The sequence below is a fragment of the Propithecus coquereli genome, unplaced genomic scaffold (genome assembly GCF_000956105.1).
Source record: "Propithecus coquereli isolate 6110/MARCELLA unplaced genomic scaffold, Pcoq_1.0 Scaffold166, whole genome shotgun sequence".
Taxonomy (NCBI): domain Eukaryota; kingdom Metazoa; phylum Chordata; class Mammalia; order Primates; family Indriidae; genus Propithecus; species Propithecus coquereli.
The window spans coordinates 4310667-4329348 of NW_012141191.1; the positions used below are offsets into that span (position 1 = coordinate 4310667).

Sequence of the window (18682 nt, forward strand, 5' to 3'; positions counted from 1 at the left end):
ATTTATGTATATGTGTACTCTACAAAGAGCAACTTAAGGACTTGTCTACTCTTCTTTGTAACCCCAGCCCTCAGTGCAGTGCCAAGTATATTGTTAAGTATTGACCAAATATTTATTGAAAAAACGAATGATTAAATCACCTCCTTTATTCACTCTTCTAAGATCTTTAAATATGATGACCATATTTTATAAACCCAAACTGACAAACAGGATGTCATAAAGGATTTTTGCATCATTTTAGGTGCACAAAACAAATATGCTAGTTTTAATGTCAAAATACTAGAATTTCTGAGATGTTTCAATGGACAGCTGGAAGCAGTATTCGATATCTTAACTAACATAGAAAATGTGGGATCTCAAGTTGCCATAACTATGAAAGACAGAAATGGTGGTGACCTTAAATCTGTGGGACAGATATCTAACTCTGGTCTCCTCCTTCTAATCCCCGTCCCCCACCCCACCCCATCCCTCCGCACCAGCCTTTCTTTCATTGAAATGACATGGTGGTAATGATCACTGACCTCCTGGCAACCTCATTAACCTGGAATTACAGATTGCTCAGGTTGAGGAGATAAAGACCTCAGAGCAACATTTTCCCAACGACATTATCAAAACTCTCTGGTTTGGATCAAGTAAGAAACCAGGGCTGTCTTAGATCCTGAAACAATCTGAAATACAGATTATTTTCAGAGAACTACACCTTTTTTTTTCAGTCACACACAAGAGCTCCAAACATGGCCATTAAATAAATCACTCAAAAACTGACTGAGAAAGAAATGTCTTAAGGATAGACAAAATTGAATTGAAATGAACATATCAGCTATTTTGTATTGGAAGGTCCAAGAAATGTTTGTGGTCTTTAAATTTTTAAAGTTTGTTCAGATGTACATCAGAACATTGCTTGTAATTGAGAAAAAAGTTGAAAATATCCTAAAGAGTAAAGTTTGTTAACCATGGTATATATATCCATAGAACAAAATATCATACAACTATTAAAATAATGCAGAAATATATTTAAAACATTCACTGTATATTACATGGAGAAAAAAGCAGTTTATGGAGCTGAATACATAGGAGGATGCTATCTTTGTGTGAAAAAAATCACATATACATATTTAATCGTAGAAAAAGCCTATAACAGTAGACACGGGAATGCGAACAGTGGGATCTCATTAAAGTGTACCTCTTTTTGCTTATCAGAGTTTTCTAAAATTTCTAAAATGAACCTGCACTGCTTTTATCATTAGAAAGTGTAATTTGCCTGTTTGTGTTAGTCTATTTGGTTCTTTCCTTCTAATTTTTTTTTCACACTATTACAATACTTGGCTTATGGAAGTTTGCTTAAAAGTAAGTGTCATTTAAGCTCCTCTCCTAATTATACAAAAGTTGATAGACTGTGTTAAAATTAAAGCAGATTTTTGAATTCTGGGCTGTGTAAACATGAATGAGAGTTGGGGGGACCCAGCAATTTTCATGAGTGGTGGGAAAACTAAAAGGAAAGCTCATTTTACATATCATCAAAGTTGCAGCATCACTTCCCTAGACTGAGCATCACAAGAGTTTTAGTCTGGAAGATTTCCTAAAGCCTAAAACATTTGCTAATGTGCAAAATACATTATGACACGCATATCACAGTTTTCTGTGAACAAACGTTCCACATTCCCCAAGCATTATGTACCATCATTAAAAACACATACGGAGTTTCTTCTATAGATGAGAATTGGTATTAGGAAAGATAGATAAATCATTGTCCCTTTCCTTCAGGAAATCTGTCATAGAGATAGGCAATTATTCCATATATAATACATATTCTTCAAGTTTCCATTATTCAAATTACCAGTTTTCTGAATAAATACTTTTATGATTTTATAGAAAATTCTCTTCTAATCCTTACAACCTTTTGAGGTAGGAACTACTATTTAACAGGTGAGAAGACCAAGGCACACAAAGATTAAGTGATTTGCCTAAAATCAAGAAGCCTGGAAGTGGGAAGGCTAGGTCTGGAATGCAGTTCTACCAGTCTGCAGAGGCTGAGCTTTTTTAACCATTACATTACAATACACACATGCACATATACAAAACAACAAAGAAAGGGGTACAGGCAGTAGGTAGTACAGGGATTCAGAGGAAAACCAACTCTACCTACAGCCAGAAGAATCAGAGGTCGCTCCATGGAGTGAACAGTACTTGACTGGCGTCTTGAAAGCCAGAAATGTAGTATCAGGAAAGATAAGTAGTTCCACATTTTTCCCTGCTGGTTACAAATATGGCTTGGATGTCCCTGAGTCCTCTTCTATAAAGGATCGGGACCGAATGCCCAACCCACAAGAAGGAACCTGACAATATTTTGTGATTAGAATGAAATCTGAGCAATTCCAAGTGAGGAAAACATTCTTTCTTTCCTATCATTGCTGGTCCTCTCCTGTCCCACTGTTTAGCAATAATTTTGCAAAGGAATAAGAGAAAAAAAAATCTCTTCCTAAATGAAACCTGAGAGGACAATGAACTATTAAAAGAAAATTCATAGCACTCACTGAAGAGGAAAATGTCTCTGGGTTAAGAAACTGGGCCAAACTTAAACAGAAATAATTGTGTCACGGGTGTGGAACTCAATTCCAATTTATAAGTGGAAAAAAGCCATCAAGAAAAATAAGTGACAAGGGAATAGAATGAACCAGACAAATCCATGAAGGAAGTGAATCAGTAAGTCTTCAGCTTGAACAGTTTATTCATGTTTAGAGTAAAAACACTTACTTACGTATATTTTTCCCCTTAATGCCCCCCCAAAAAGGAAAGAAAACTGTCATTTTTTGATTTTTTTTCTCAAAGTATACTCATATATATATTATATAAAGGAATAATGCTTGTGAAGTGATAACAATTTACCAGTAAAAAAATAATCTTTTGTTTTAGTTACTCTTTTTTTTTTTTTGAGACAGAGTCTCACTGTGTTGCCCTGGCTAGAGTGCCGTGGCGTCAGCCTAGCTCACAGCAACCTCCAACTCCTGGGCTCAAGTGATCCTCCTGCCTCAGCCTCCCGAGTAGCTGGGACTACAGGCATGCGCCACCATGCTCAGCTAATTTTTTCTATATATATTTTTAGTTGTCCAATTAATTTCTTTCTATTTTTAGTAGAGACGGGGGTCTCGCTCTTGCTCAGGCTGGTTTCAAACTCCTGAGCTCAAACAATCCACCTGCCTCGGCCTCCCAGAGAGCTAGGATTACAGGCGTGAGCCACCACGCCCAGCCTGTTTTAGTTACTCTTTACCTTTAAGAATCTAGAACCCCAAGTCTTTTTTTCACCATCTGGCTGTGTGCAATTCTGCTCATCCTATTCTCTCTTCACCTTGCTTTAATCAGGTTTCCAATCCCACCACTCTCCTGAAATGACTCTTATCATGGTGGCCTGCAACTTGCACGTTACTAAATCCAATGCTCAATGATTAGACCTCGTCTTACTTATTAGATCAGCTGCAGTTGACACACTCGATCACTCCATCCTCTTTCATGTTTTCTTCACATGGTTAGAGGGCACCACAGTCTTGGTTTCCTAACTCTCTGGTTGCTCGTTCTGTTTCCTTTTCCTGACCTTTTAATGTCATAGAGTGTCCCAAGTTTCAGTTCCTATTCTCTCTTTACTGACTTACTCTTGAGTGATCTTCCCTACTCGCCAGACTTTACCATCCACAGGCAGATGACTTCCAGGTGTGTATTTCAGTGAAAATGTCTTTCCTGAACTCCAGACTCAGATATTCAACTGCTTACTTGATGTCTCCACTTGAATGTCTAAGATTACTTACTTAACATATCCAAAACTCAGCTACTAATGGCCCTCACCCCCATGGCTCCAGACGAAAAAATAAAAATCCTACTCTGCCCACAGATTTCCATATCTCAGTTGGTGGCACCTCCAATCCTTCCAGTTGCTTAGGCCCAAAACTTTGCAATTATGCTTAGTATCTCTCTCTCTGTCTCTCTCATCTATCTTAAATTTACCAGCAAAATCTGTTGGCTCTATGTTCAATATATCTAGAATTTAACTACTTCTCCCACCCCCACTGCTACCAGCCTCATCCAAGCCAGAGTCATCTCTTACCTGGATTGCTGGATGGCCTCCTAATTGGTCTCCCTGCTTCGACCCTGCCCTCAGAGTCTATTCTGAACACAGCAAGAGTATTCCTTTCAACATCTAAGACAGATCATGTCACTCCTATGTTCAAACCTCTGCAATGGGTCTCATCTCACTCACAATCGAACCCAATGTCCTTTAGACAAGATCCTACACCATCTGTGTTTGCAGCAATCCTCACCCCTGCCTACCTCTCTAAGCCCCCTCCAACTATTTTTCCCTTGAATAGCTCTGTTTCAGACCTCCTCGCTGTTCCTCACACTGTATATATACATATATATATACACACATACACACACCATGTATGTGTGTGTGTATATATATATGGTAATTTACTTGTTATGTTTATTATTGCCCCTCCTTCTGCCAGTTAGAATGCATGCAAAATATATGTTCTACAGGGCAGGAGTCTTTCTTCTGTACACCGATGTATCCTAAGAGACTAGCTAGTGCGAGGCACATAATCAGCGCTTAAATCAAAATTGCTTAATGAATTTTTAGTCTCCTTAGCAAACTATAAAGAGCTCAGCCATGTGACTGGACTTGTTCCACTAAGAATCTTACTACATTCCTTTCTCTTAAAAACAGCATGTGCTACAGTAAATGCTTAATGTTGTTGAATGATTTTCTAAATGGCACTGTCATTGTCAGTGGAAGAAATAAAAATCTCACCACAAATACTGTAAAATCAAAACAACAACAGCGTGTACCATTTGTTCACCCATTTATCCATCAGTTAATTCATATACTCAGTATAAATTTGGGTAACTATAATGTGCTATGCACAGGTATTTGGGACAGAAGTAGAAGGCTTAGTCCTTATTTTCACATGGGGCAAAGAGATAAGAAACCAGACAAATATAATCCTCACCCCTGCCCACCTCTCTAAGCTCATTAATTGCCTTTACAGAGGGAAGCCCTGTGTACACAGGATTACAGGAGAAAGCACCTGACCAGGGCTGGAGAGGCAGGAGCCATCAGGAAGGATGTGTCCCTTGAGTTAAGTTTTTAAGAAGTTAGTTAAGGAAAGAGGGTTGGTAGGGACGAAGAGCCATTCTAAGTAGAGGACACAGGTTGTCTGAAAGCACAGACAGTATTGGGGAACATGAACTCAGCTCAGTGTGGCTCAAATCCTGGAATTCAGAAGACATATGCAAGTGGAGAGTTCTTCTTTCACTCATACAGCATAATTTGATTTAATCTTGAAGTTAAGGGGTAGTCATTAAAATTACACACTCAAATTTGCATTTTAGAAATATCTGATAGCAAGTAGTGTGGTACATGGGTCCTTGAGAAAGACTATATAAATAGGTATGTAATTTTAATTCAGATTTAGAAATGCAGTATAAATTGGTAAAGTGCTCCAATAATTTTAATTATTGACTCAAAGTAACCTGACAATTATCATCATCATCATTATTATTATTATTTACCATTTTTTTTCAAAGGGACTCAAAAGAAGAGAACATTAGGGAAAGAGGCTCAAAGAAATTCTTAAATGCTTCCTTATTCAACTCCAAAATCTAAATGAAGTGAAACGATGAAGAAAACCAGTCTCAATGTCATTCTTTACTCAACAGGGAGCTCACAATTATAGTCCAAGAGAACATTTATGATGCCAAAAGAAATACTCAATCCATCCATCATCCCCTCACTCCCATCTCATGTTTTTCTTTCCAAAAGACACCAACACTCAATAGCTACTCTGGAGTTCCGGTAATCCTCTTGGCATTGCAACATTAAGATCTTTCTTTGTCCTTAAAGCAAGGGGGAAAGATTGCCTGAATCCCAGGAGTGATTATCTCAAACAACCATTTTACTTTGCTAGGACACAAATTATCTTTCTCAATTGTCTTCTTTCACAACATGTCTTGCTAGCCAAGCCTTAGAGGTTAGCTTGGTTTTGTGGAGCACTGCAGGCAATTGGAAAAGAACCAAAATTATACCTGGCATTGACACAGAACTCAACTTTTGCAGGTAAATAAAACTCTGTTCTCTAATTTCAGTCATGTTGCCTTAGAATTTGTAAATGAGTGATTTTCACATCTCCCCAAGTATTTCTTCTAGAAGTTCAAAAGGAGAAATAGAAATCAGGCACAATGAGGTCCTAGGTATGAGTACCAAATACTTATTTCTCTTTTAGGGCAGCACTTGAAATTTGGACAGTTGATATAAAATCAAAATGCAAAACGCTTTATATTTAAGTCAGTAGTACCTATATAGGTATATACATAGTTTGACATAATTTACAAAGTCTAACCTACCTATTTAAGAAAACTAAGGGGGAAATGGGAGAAAATCTAAAATGGGAGGAAAGCTAAATATGGCTCCAAGCAACAGAAAAAGGTCCATAAGGTAGGTCAGCGTGTGTGTGTGTGTGTGTGTGTGTTGTGTCTGCGCGCACACACATGTGGATACACACATGTGGGTGTACATGCATGAGACTCAAGTATTTGATGTTATCTGCCTAACCTTGTTCTAAAATTATTTTCACAAACAAGCTATAAATAGAACTAAAAGTCATTTTCAAAGTGATTTTTAAATATTTATTGAACTTCTAAAAATGATACTAACCTTTTGGAACAAATTGTGGCTTTTGATGGTTTGTTTCAAAATGTCTGATGCAGGGGCATGACAGTATAAAATGAAGTTTAAGCACAACTTCTATAATAGAAAATATTCAAAGAGAATATTTTTGGGGTTCTTTTATTCAACAGTGAAGTGATTTTCTATGAAGTAAAATTTTTTTAAGAAAGTAAAGTTTCTCAAGGATTGCTCCATTCTTCTGAATTTAAATCTCTACCTCTGGGGAAAGCTTCCCATTGAGAAAGAATAGCTAAGCCTGATCATTCTTTGAATCCTGCTGTTACTTTATTCCTTTAAAAAAATGACACATTTTTAACTTACAGTGCTTTTTGGGGGGGAAGGGGAAGGGAGGAAAGAGTCAAACTGGTTCATGCTTTGTTTCCCTAAGAATGATAATCTAAGAATAATAAGGATACTGTATAAATCAAATATAACACAGTTTATATATATATATGTATGTATGTATCTAAAGAAAACAATAAAAAACAATCTAACAATTTGTGGGATTGGCATTCCTTATAATTTCAAATAGCAAATCAGTTTAAAAATATATAAAGCTGTGGAACCATAATTTTCTTCTATACACTTTAATTTTTATCTATTACTAAAAAAATCCAGACATCTCCTCTAATATGGTAATAATGTTTAAAGGCATAATTTTTAATAAACATATCATTTGATTCAAAATAGAAGTAGCCACACTAGCAAAATAAAGTTGCCAAAGTTAGCTGGAAAATAGGCTTTCTCTCAAATAAAAAAATTCTGTTTACAAGAAAAAAAATGAAAGGAACTAAATTGAAAAGGAAAAAATAGAAAGTAACAGGGACTTGAGAAAATGTAGTTGGTCTTCTCATCTCTTCGATGGGAATCTTCATAGCACCTGTTTCACAAGGTTGTCATAGGATTTAATAAAGTCATCCATGTAAAGCACTAGTGTCTAGGCTCATATGGAATGCTCAAGAAATATTAGTACTATTGTCATTATTATTGGCAAAAACTCATGTTATTAGGCCATGTCTCACTTCCCACCTTGGAGGGTAAACAAAGTCTTGAAGGAATCACAATCTTGTTAAAATCCTGGCTGCCAAGCAATGATAGCCTTATTTCAGAGAGAGAGAATACACTGAAGAAATAAATATCTCAAGATTCCAAAATCTGGAAGCAAGAAACAGTTATTAGAGAGAGATCAGTATTTCTGATTTGTGAAGAGAGGGCTATCACCTAAAAAAGAGGAATAAGCCTTATTTTGCATTTTCCAGAGAGCAGGACTTGGATTAAATGGTGGAAGTTACAGGGAGAAATGTCTGTTCAGTACAAGAAAGACTCTCTAACATCAAAACCACTCACCTTATAAAAGGATAGGCTGTCTTGAAGGGTGGAGAGCATATTGAGTGCGAAAGTGGGAGATTTGTCAGTCAAGGATGATAAGGAAAAGGTTCCTTAGCAAGTCCAAGCTAGGCAACAACAGTAATGACAATCGTCACCACCACCACTGCAGTAATAAGGACAGTTGACACGGAGACAAAAATTGCCCAGCATTGTCGTAATCACTTTACTTATACTGACCCATTCAATCCTCACCACAGCCATCTGGCTCCACAGTCTGTGTTCTTAACCACTTCAATACGCTGCCTACCTCCCAGCTCTAAAACCCTGGGCAAGTTACTTAACCTCTCTGTGCCTCCATTTCCTCATTTATAAAATGAGAATAACAAAAGCACTTACCATGATGATAGATTAAATGCACTGATACATTGCTTGGCACCTAGAACAGTGCCTGACACATAGCAAGTATTTTATTACTTTTTATATAAAGGTCATTTCAACTTTTAAGAGAATTTTTTACTTGGATGGCAAGTTAGGGAAGGCACAAAGAACTCTGTCTTGGCTACAGTGAGCAATCTAACACAAAATTTTTATCAAATAAGTGGAACTCGAGGCTTGTCTTTAGGGTTGATTCTCTAAACAAAATTAGCCATGGGCAAAACTACTACAGTGAGAACCCTGTACACTTTGTCATAGCTGATTATAAGGTAAAACCCGGAAAAAAGTAGAGTGGCCTAGCTCATCACCCTCTGCTGACTTCTTTTACCATTGTCAATGCTTCCGCCAATCATTTAAACCACACTTTCAGCAGAACCCTTAACTGGACTTTACCTAGTACGCACTTAACCAATCCCCAAACCCAGTCAATCCAACCCACTTCTTTTGTACCTACCATCAAACTGCAACCTGGCATCCAATGTGGCCTAATAAATCTTCTAGTTACCCTAAGTCGCTCCTTAGATTCTCATAGAGGCAATAATAAACCTTTATTTCACTCGGGCTTCCAAATCCACTCCTGTCCCTACTCTCGAATATCCTAGACTCCTCAATAATTGAAAAATAGATAAATCAGATTCAAATTCTTCCTGCTTTCCATATACATTCCTCCATACACCTAAACCCCTGCAATAGCAAATCAGTTCAACATTTACTGATGTCTTAGCCTAGTCTTTTTGCTTTTTTTGGAAGAAAAATAGTTTCCAGACTTCCTTTCCAAGGCCAACTCTTCTGTTCTCTGATGCTACCCAGGAAATGTACATCATCTTGGTTCGTTGTCTGGCAACCATTCTTATCTCCCACCTCTCTTGGAACTTCAAACTTTTGCTACTAATCTAGAAACATAACCAGAAGAAAAAAAAATTCTCAGTCCTGTTTTCATCGTAAGTCCTGACTCTCTCCCCATTTTACTACCAAATAAAGTGGTCTCTTGCTGTGGGTATGTAACTGGCTGAATAAATGTGAATCACTGGAAGGCAGCCTCATACAGGTTATTCTTGATTACAGTCAATCTTTTTTTTTTTTTTTTCCCTGAGAGAGTCTCACTCTCCCATTTGCCCAGGCTAGAGTGCCATAGCATCAACCTAGCTCATAGCAACCTCAAACTCCTGGGCTCAAGTAATCCTTCTGCCTCAGCCTCCCGAGTAGCTGGGACTACAGGCATGCGCCACCACGCCCGGCTAATTTTTCTATATATTTTTAGTTGTCCAGCTAATTTCTTTCTATTTTTAGTAGAGACAGGGTCTTGCTCTTGCTCAGGCTGGTCTCGAACTCCTGAGCTCAAACGATCGATCCACTGGCCTCGGCCTCCCAGAGTGCTAGGATTACAGGCGTGAGCCACCACACCTGGCCACAATCAATCTTTTTAAGTCTACTTAAAGGTTCTGCCATGAGCAGCCTTGGACTTAGTGACTATTAATTATTTCTTCCACTTATAGTGTGTTTTTAACAAACACAATAAAGGAAAATACACCACAGAGGTTTATTATAGATGACGAACTGTACTTTAAATAAATGTGGATATTTGCTTTAGGACTTCTTGCACAGTTTATAGATTAGCAATACTAATACCTTGTAAATGTTTTTTGAAGGATAATTCTTATATGAGCTAAGCCTTTACATTCTACAGAGTAATGATTGAAGTTATGACCAATACTATGATAATGTAAATTGTCCACATAAACTCTTAGACCCTATCTAATTTAAAACTTATCATTTACACAGAAGAATAAGCTTACAGAAATAAAGCTTCCACAACTTCAGGGAAAAAAGATCTAGTAAAAGGACCTTAAAAAGGAGAGAACATGATATATTTAAGCAGAAGAAAGCAAGCCAGTGAGGGTGAAGCACAGAAAACAAGGGAAGAGGCAAGGAAGGGCCAGATCCCTCAGGGCCTCCTAGGCCAGAATTGATACATTTTAGTACACTCCTAAGAATAGGAAGCAAATGAAAAGCTTTAAGCTGGGAGATGGAAGGATCAGATCTGCAATTTTAAAAGGATGACTCTAGCCGCTGTATGGAGAATGAATGGGTAGATCACCAGAATGAGCGTGAAGGGCACGAGTGGGAGTTAAGAGGCTGCTTCAGAAGCTCAAGAGGGAAATGGTAGCCTAGATCAAGGTGGCAGTAGAGGTGGAAATACGGAGAAAAATTCTAAAAGATAAAATCAATAAGACTTGATGAATGATTAGCTGTGGGGGAAAAAAACGGAAGAGAGGTAACAATGACATGTTGGTTACCTGCATTTATATACATATATACATGGAAATGTGGAGTAACACATCTTGTACACTATATACCAAACTGTTAACAGAAGTTACTCATGGTAAAGAAAGATGAATTTTACAAAGAGGCAGACTTTCATTTTTTTTTACTATATAAACATCTAGATTGTTTAAATACTTTATAATCGGCAGGTATACATTGCTTTCATAGTTAAATCGACACACAATAAAAAGGAAAAAGCATTTGCTTGGTTGAAAAGGATAGAATGGCATTTTAGGGAGAAGGAACCTATCCAAAAGCATGGACATGTGAAAGCATATGGCATGTTTAAAGAGTATCAAGTGGTCTGGTGCTTGCAGAGTAAGAAGGAAGGATGTGCGCTGTTGGGAGACGAGGAAAGATTGAAGCTATTTTAGAATATGGCCACATCACGAAGGACCTTCTGTATCAGGCTAAGGAAATCATTCCCTGAACAGGAGGAAATAGGGAAGCACATAAAGTTTTCAAGCAAGAGAGTGAAAAAAATCAAGTTTATATTTTAGAAAGATCACTCTGGAAAGGGTGTGAAGATTGCACCAAAGGGGCAGTAAAAAGATTAGGAGACCACTTGGGCAAGAACTTAAGCTAAATCAGGAGCAATAGAGATAGAGAAGGGGAGAGAGATTTGAGATTCACTTCAGAAGCAAAGGTGACAGGACTTGGTGATTAAGTGGGATGTGACAGACAGGGAAAAGGGAAAGTCAAAGATGCTTCCATGGTTTCTAGTTTAGGAAATTAGATAGTGATGACATTAATGTAGTTAATGCAACAACAGGTTGAGAAGATAATACAGTTTGTTTTGAAGATGCTGAAGTTAAAGTACCTCTGGAAGCAGGCCAAAGTACCCAACAAGAAGATGGATATACAGGTTTAAATTTGAGGAACGCAGTTAGAACTGGAGCACATGAACACTATTACCCAGAATACAGAATTTCAAACCTGTGGATACATTCTTACTCTTGATATAATTTCACTGAATCTTGAGGCAACTGTCAAGAGTTGACCAGTTCCATTTATTCTCATAGTTGTAAAAAGTTCACATAATTGTTAAAAGTCTCTATAGACAATAACTTTAAAAAGTAAGTCAGGGCTTTTGTCTTGGTCTCACTTTGAGTCTTTTATTTTCTTTCCCCTTCCCTTTTTGTCTGCCTACGTAACTATCTACGTATCTATCTATTTATCCATCTATCTAATTAAGGAAGATATATGAGGTATAAGGAAGTGTAATATCAAAAACATTTGCTATTCTTATTATTTTGTCTTAATTGTAAAAGGCAAAGAAAAGAACATTCCACGATTCTACCTTTAACAAAATCTAAGTTAAATAATGATTTACCTATGTGACTCTTTATTGATTTTCTCTTGCAAATCATCGACCCTTAATTAACTGACATCACCAAGGCAGTCGACTCAAGCTGTAGCTTTAACCACAGAGGTTAAACAATTCAGAGTCCTGTTGTTGCTCACTGTTAAAAATCCGAGTCACACTGTACCTTTGTCTAATAGATGGTGCACTAGTTTGGTAGGAGACGAAGAGCAAGGACTTGTTGGCAAGGAAACAGCTGCTTCCTTCCTGAGCGAGGGAAAACCAGGAAGGTGACAGATGGGAAGAGCAGAAAAGCAGCCAAAAATTGCTCTGGCTCCTGGTTGGCAACAATTTTCAGAACTGAGGCACGACTGAATATTTTAAAGTATATTAATGATTGAGAATATTGTCTGCCTGGGTGCTCTGCTGAAGTTCAACAGGCTTCCCACACATTTTCTACATGTGAAAAACTTTTAAGTTTGCAATGGTACAAAGAGCCTAACCTGAGCCTATGTACAGTGGGCTAAGACTGCAAGGCACTGTCCCATTTCGCTTTAGGATTATACCCAAGAGAATGCACTTTCTGGTTAAACAAAAGAAAAAAAGAAAAATTTCATTTACTGTACAGGTTATATTTGTATGACTTACTAGAATCACTATTAAAATTTCATTAAAAAACGTTTTTCTTAAATACGTTTACTTTTATATACTTAAAAGATTTGTTGCAAACTTTTATAATTTGTTCTTTTATCATTCCCCCTCCATACACTTCGGTACCCAGAAAATTAAATATTCAAGAATTCCTGGGTAAAATAGACAACCACTGGATTGATATGTTATAACTAACATATATTTTTAAAAAGCTGTAAATAGGTAAGTTATTGTTTTTCATCAAATGGAAATTAGCAATCACTGGAAAATAACATCAAAAATTAGTGTGGGCATGAAGTATGGAATTTTAAAACATCAGTTTACTATGCTGATTAATTCAACATTTATATTTTCATCAGAACTTAATAATCCCATAAATAAATAGAGCTCTCAATTATTTAAAAAAATCAAGGGATAACATATGTATTTAGACATATTAGCAGCATAAAGATGTATGCTTCAACACACTTATTGGGAAAACGTCTGAAAATATTACTACACTGAATTCAAAGGTATCCGCAGGAACCTGACATATAAGTTCTCTAGAATAACAACATATCAGGAAATTCCAAAAAAGAAAAAGGGTCAAATAGGAAATAGCCTCAAATTAATTGACAAAGTTCAGTGCTTGCTCCAACTTGATTATTCTCTCTCTCCATTGCAAAAAATCAGTCTCAGGATGGGTGAATCACTTAGATGAAAGTTCATCTAGTGGAATAAATGGAGAGGCCACTTGGGCGGGCGACACAGGAGAGTCGGTGGTAGTGCTGACTTTCGCTGGTGAGTTACAAGAAGATCCGGCACTGCTGCTGTTTCCATCAAGGGTATCCGAAGATACACACACACCGGGATCTGACAGCTGTGCAACGTCAGAAGAAAGCATGTTGGTGATGCCCTGGAAAAATCTCTTTGGCTGGTAATCAGTTTCCATTTCACATTTTCTTTTTAATGGTCCAAGAACACTTGGTCTAATGCAATTGATGGGACTCTGGCTTCTCCGGGTAGTAAATCGGGTCGTTGGGCTGGGAATAGGGCTTGGAGGCAATCCATTGCTACTCACAAAACTTTGCAAGGATGGTGAAAAACACTGCTTCCCAATTCCCCGAGTGGGTGACGGTGCTGGTGACACAGGAATGAAATCGATGCGCTTCGGAGAGGCGGATTTCTCCACATCGTTGTCGCTCAGGCTGAAACTTTCCTCCCAGGAGTGGCTTATCTGCATTGCGGTCTGCACCTCCCGCTCGTGGACCGTCTCTCTGTTGATCAAGTCCATGCCCTCCTCCTGCTTGATCTGGTGCAAGCGGCTGCTGTGCATGCGGACAGGGGAGGCCGGTAGCAGCAGGCCGTGGCGGCTCGGGAACGTTGTGCTGTTCCGCCTGGTGCTCGGCGCCTCGGCCTGGAACACCGGCGAAGTGTCACTGAGGCCGTGAATCAGGGGGGCGCTGTTAGACCTCCTGAGGCCCCCGCCGCCGCTAGTGCCGCCGCCCTCCGCCGAGCTCCCGCCCGTACCCGGAGGCAGCTCCAGATCCAGCTCCATCTTCTCCTGAGCCATGTCGGGGACAGGGAGGCGGGGGCGGTGCTCAGTCAGGGCCTTAGGACTCCCATTCCCCGCAGTCCAGGGCCGCCGCCACCACCAAGAATCTGTCAGCGAGCTCACCTCTCTGCGCATGCGTGCCCCTTTGCGCAGGCGCCTGCGATATCTGTGCGCGCGGCGCCTGCTTAATGCGTAATAGTTGCGCCGAAGCCGTAGCGGGCGGGGCGAGGAGTGGTTGGGCCGCTAGTCAATACAGTGCTTCCGCAAATAGCTTTTCAGCCCAAGTTCGCATCAACGCAGTTAAATAAGGTTATCATTTTGAGGAGTATGTAATTATAAAACAAATACAAGCCCTAAAAGAGAGGCCCTTTGTGATGTGGGCTGTATGACTGGCAGTGAGGTTTGGCCTAATCAGGGAGGGCTTCCCCGAGGAAGAGACATTCTGAAATCCGAGTAATTAAGGGAAATGGGTGCGGTGTAGAACCTTGCAGGAAGCGGGAAGCTAGGGCTACCCAGCGAGGTGGCAGGCGGGAACCAGGAGGGAAGGAGGAAGTGTGGCCTGGAGTGGAGAGTGAGGGCTGACGTGACATGAGGTGGTGGACCAGAGAAGATTCTGGTCTTTACCTTGAGAACAATGAAAACTACAAAGGTTTTCAAGCATAGGTATGTTAGCAACTGAAAAGCTCACTGGCCTGCAGTCTGGAGAAGAGAGCATTGGGAGATTAAAACCTACAGGAAAAAGGCCAGAGAGGATGGTAATTTGCCCTAAAGTGGAAGTGTGGAAGAGGAGACGGAGAGAAGAGTAAATTTGAGAACTATTCAGAAGATTAGGGAAAAAAACAAAACCTGGGATTGTATTACTATTGTTTTATTTACAGTCATATTTCCAGCACAGATATATGTGTGAGGTGTGAGGGACTAAAGGAAAACCAATAAAGTCCTCATATTTTAAAAATAAAACCCCGTTCTTGGCTTATGTAATTAATATAAAACCTTGATAGCTCATTAAAAGTGGTTTATATTTATTCTGTCGGTCAAGGGTTTTTTTTTCTGCATACCTACTGTGTGTCAGACACTGTGCTAGGAAATGGACCCTACATGAGGGTGTTTAATTATTACTGGGGGAAAATAAATAAATAAATGGGCTATTTTCAGATAGTGGTAAGCCTTAGAAAAAATAAAATAGGATGGTATAATGGAGCACTACTGATAGAAGGCAGGAGGCAATTAGAGCTGAGATCTAAGTGACAAGAAGAAGCAAGTCATGTGGACTTCTGGGGAACGAGTATGCCAAGCAGAGAGAACAGCACGTGCTAAGGCCCAAGGTAGCTATGAGTTTGATGAGTTAGCAGGAAAAGAAAAAACGGCAGTGCAGCTGAAGTATAAAAGGGGGAGAGTATTCTGAAGGAGTAAAAATGTTTGAATCTCATTCTGAGAACGATGAAAAGCCACTGGGGGGTTTTAAGCAGGGGACTGAAATTATCTGGTTTATATTTTAAATGCTACTTTGGCTCTGTGGAAAATAGGCAGAAAGAGGACAAGAGTGTGGGCAGAAGGATGGATTAGGAACCTGTGGCAACAGTACAGACAAGAGATTCTTGGACTAGGGGTGTAGCAGTGATGATAGGAAGAAGTAGATGGATTCAGGATATGTTTTAGAAGTGGAACCAATAGGATTTGCAGATAGATTAAATTTAGATGATGAGAGAAATAGATTATTCAAAGAGGACTCATAGATTTTTTTATTTAAACTGGGTGGATGGAAGTATCATTTACTGAGATAGGGACGGAGCACATTTAGAGGTGTGGAAATGAAGAGTGCCTGAAATAGAATAACAGCAGGTGGAAAGAACCAACATTTTCTAAGTGCCAACTTGTTGCCAGGTACTTTAAACACTCCATAGTCCCCCATAATCCTCATTGTCATCATATAAATTAGATATCGTTCTGGCTAATTTTACAGAGAGACAATTGAGGTTCAAAAATTGCAAAAGGCCCTACAGCCAGCACACAGAAGAACAAAGATCTGAACCAATCATAATTAAGGTCTCACTTCAAAAGCCTATATTCTGTTTGCTGAATTTCACATGGATTAGAGAAGGAGAATTTGATGGCTACCTGTCAGATGAAAGGAGGGTCCAAAATAGAAGTTGGGAATGGCAGAAGTAGGAGATGAATTTGGGAGACAGCAAGGCAACAACAGAACCTGACTGCCTGGATGTGCACGGGATGGAGAGGAGTCACATACAGCTAATGTTCAAGTGTGAGTGGCTGAAAGAATGGTACAAATTACTAAATAAAAACAGGGGAGAGAAGAGGAAGAGTGTCCAGAAAAAAATTGTATTAGGTAAATAAAAAAGAGCATTAAATAAAGAACTTACTTTATAACATCCATAGCATATTATTAATTTGTATATTGCTAAATTATTAATAATGTGGCTCAAATGTGCCAGACATTGTTCATCCACATCTGAATAAACATAATTATTACTCTTACTAATAAAGCACAGTGATGGTGATAAGTCCACAAAATAAAATGTCTATGTTATTTGGTTCTTGCCTGAACACACCTATTAGAGATCTTAGCTGGTTTCCTTGTTTCTACCCTTGTCCATGCAACTAAATTATCTAACCAATATTTAAGATAATCCATAAAAAAATATTTGAATCACTTCTTCTCTGTTCAAAATCCTTCAGTAGATTCCCATTCAGAGAAAAAGCTCAAGTCATTACAATGGCCTACAGAGCCCTATCTGATCTGAGACCCTGCCATCCCTCTGACTTAACCTCTAGCTATTCTACTCACTACCTCTCTTCCAACTGCTGAGGCCTGCTTACTTCCCTTCAGCCCACCAGGCATGCACTTCTTCCAGTGGATATCCACACTACTCAGTCCCTTCAGGTCCCTGCACAAATGTTACTGACTGAGGCTTTCCCTAACCTTCCCTTTCAAAAAGCAATAGCAGTTCCCAACACCAAGCCAACATTCCCTTACCCCTTGCTCTGTTTTTATTTTCCTCCAGAGTACCACATGACATACGTATGTATTTTCTTGCTTCTTTTCTTCCTGAGAAGGTACGCACCATGAGAATAAGGCCTTTACTTTTCCCCCTGCTGCATGCCTAGTTATCTAGAACAGGGCCTGGCACATGGTACTCAATAAGTACTTGTTGAATCATTGTGCAAATGAGTGATAAAGAATGAATGGATTAATATAGCTTTGTCCAAAAGGGAAGAGAACTCTATTATTTGAAAATCCAGCCTAACAGGCTTTTCTAGACTGATTTTAAGAGATCCTTACTTTGACAGTTCTTTTTCTCATATCAGGAATATTATTATTATTAATACTTATACTGCCCTCCAGCCCATGCATAGGTTACTTGAACTAACCATATGTGAACTAAGAAACTGAAGCTCTAAGTTTCCATTCTTTTTTGACCCTATGCTGATCAACACTTGATACAATTAAAATGCTCAGTTCTAAGGATTCTAAGCAGTGTTTAATATTTAATATATTGACTTATTACTTCCTTTCAAAGGAATCAAGGAGGAATAAGAGAAAATAGCAACAATAAAATGCAATTCAGCCTGTTGCAAATGAATGATGACAGAGGCAGGATCCAAGGGACCTTCCCTGAGTCAATTCCCCCTTCTGGTTTCACTCTATGAATTGAATACCATATTTAGTTGAGATTCATGCTCACTCCTAAGCCATAAAGCCAGACATCTATTCAATAGTTAAACTTTAGTGTGCTTAATATTATATTTTTAAAAACTAGCAGTTTCTTTTTAATTCCTAAGGGCAATTTTTCAGTATTAAACCTCCAAGCATATGACAAGGCAAATTTCCACCTCTGAATCCATACTGAATGAATGTAAAATATGAATGTGTATATGTATAGTCTGAGATGGGCTGGCATATATCTCAACATTTCACATTATCTAGCATCACCAACCTAGAATAAAAATATTACAGAGGAAAGCTGTAGTCTTGAAAGCATAGGAACTTAGGAGTGTTAACTGGTACAACCATTGAGGAAAAATGTTTGGCAGTACCTATTAAAAGAAAATACATGAATAGCCTATGACTAAGCAATCCCATGCCTGGGTACATACCCAAGAGAAATGAGGACTTATGTCTACTAAAAGATATGCACAAGACTGTTCCTTGCATTATTATTTATAACAGCCCCCAACGGGAAACAACCCAAATGTCCATAAACAGTTGAATGGGTGAAATTCTTTACTCAACGACACGTATAAGTTACAGTATAACGTTGAATGAAAGAAATCAAACACAAAAGAATACATGTACTATGACTTCATTTTCATGAAGTTTGAGAACAGCCAAAATCAATTTATGGAGGTAGAAGTCAAAATATAGTTACCC

At 38.7% G+C, this 18682-nt stretch overlaps 2 protein-coding genes across 3 annotated transcripts in view; both read right to left on the reverse strand.

Annotated features, from left to right (window-relative positions):
- Positions 1-18682, reverse strand: part of PIP5K1B (phosphatidylinositol-4-phosphate 5-kinase, type I, beta) — a 297381-nt gene that overhangs the window by 209570 nt on the left and 69129 nt on the right. The window lies entirely within an intron of this gene.
- Positions 13057-14453, reverse strand: FAM122A (family with sequence similarity 122A). The gene has a single exon (XM_012641626.1). The coding sequence runs from the start codon at positions 14425-14427 to the stop codon at positions 13447-13449; it is 981 nt and encodes a 326-aa protein (XP_012497080.1). The 5' UTR covers positions 14428-14453; the 3' UTR covers positions 13057-13446.

Excerpts from the sequence above, each read along its gene's own strand:
- FAM122A (XM_012641626.1), bottom strand. The coding sequence starts at position 14,427 with ATGCGCAGAGAGGTGAGCTCGCTGACAGATTCTTGGTGGTGGCGGCGG.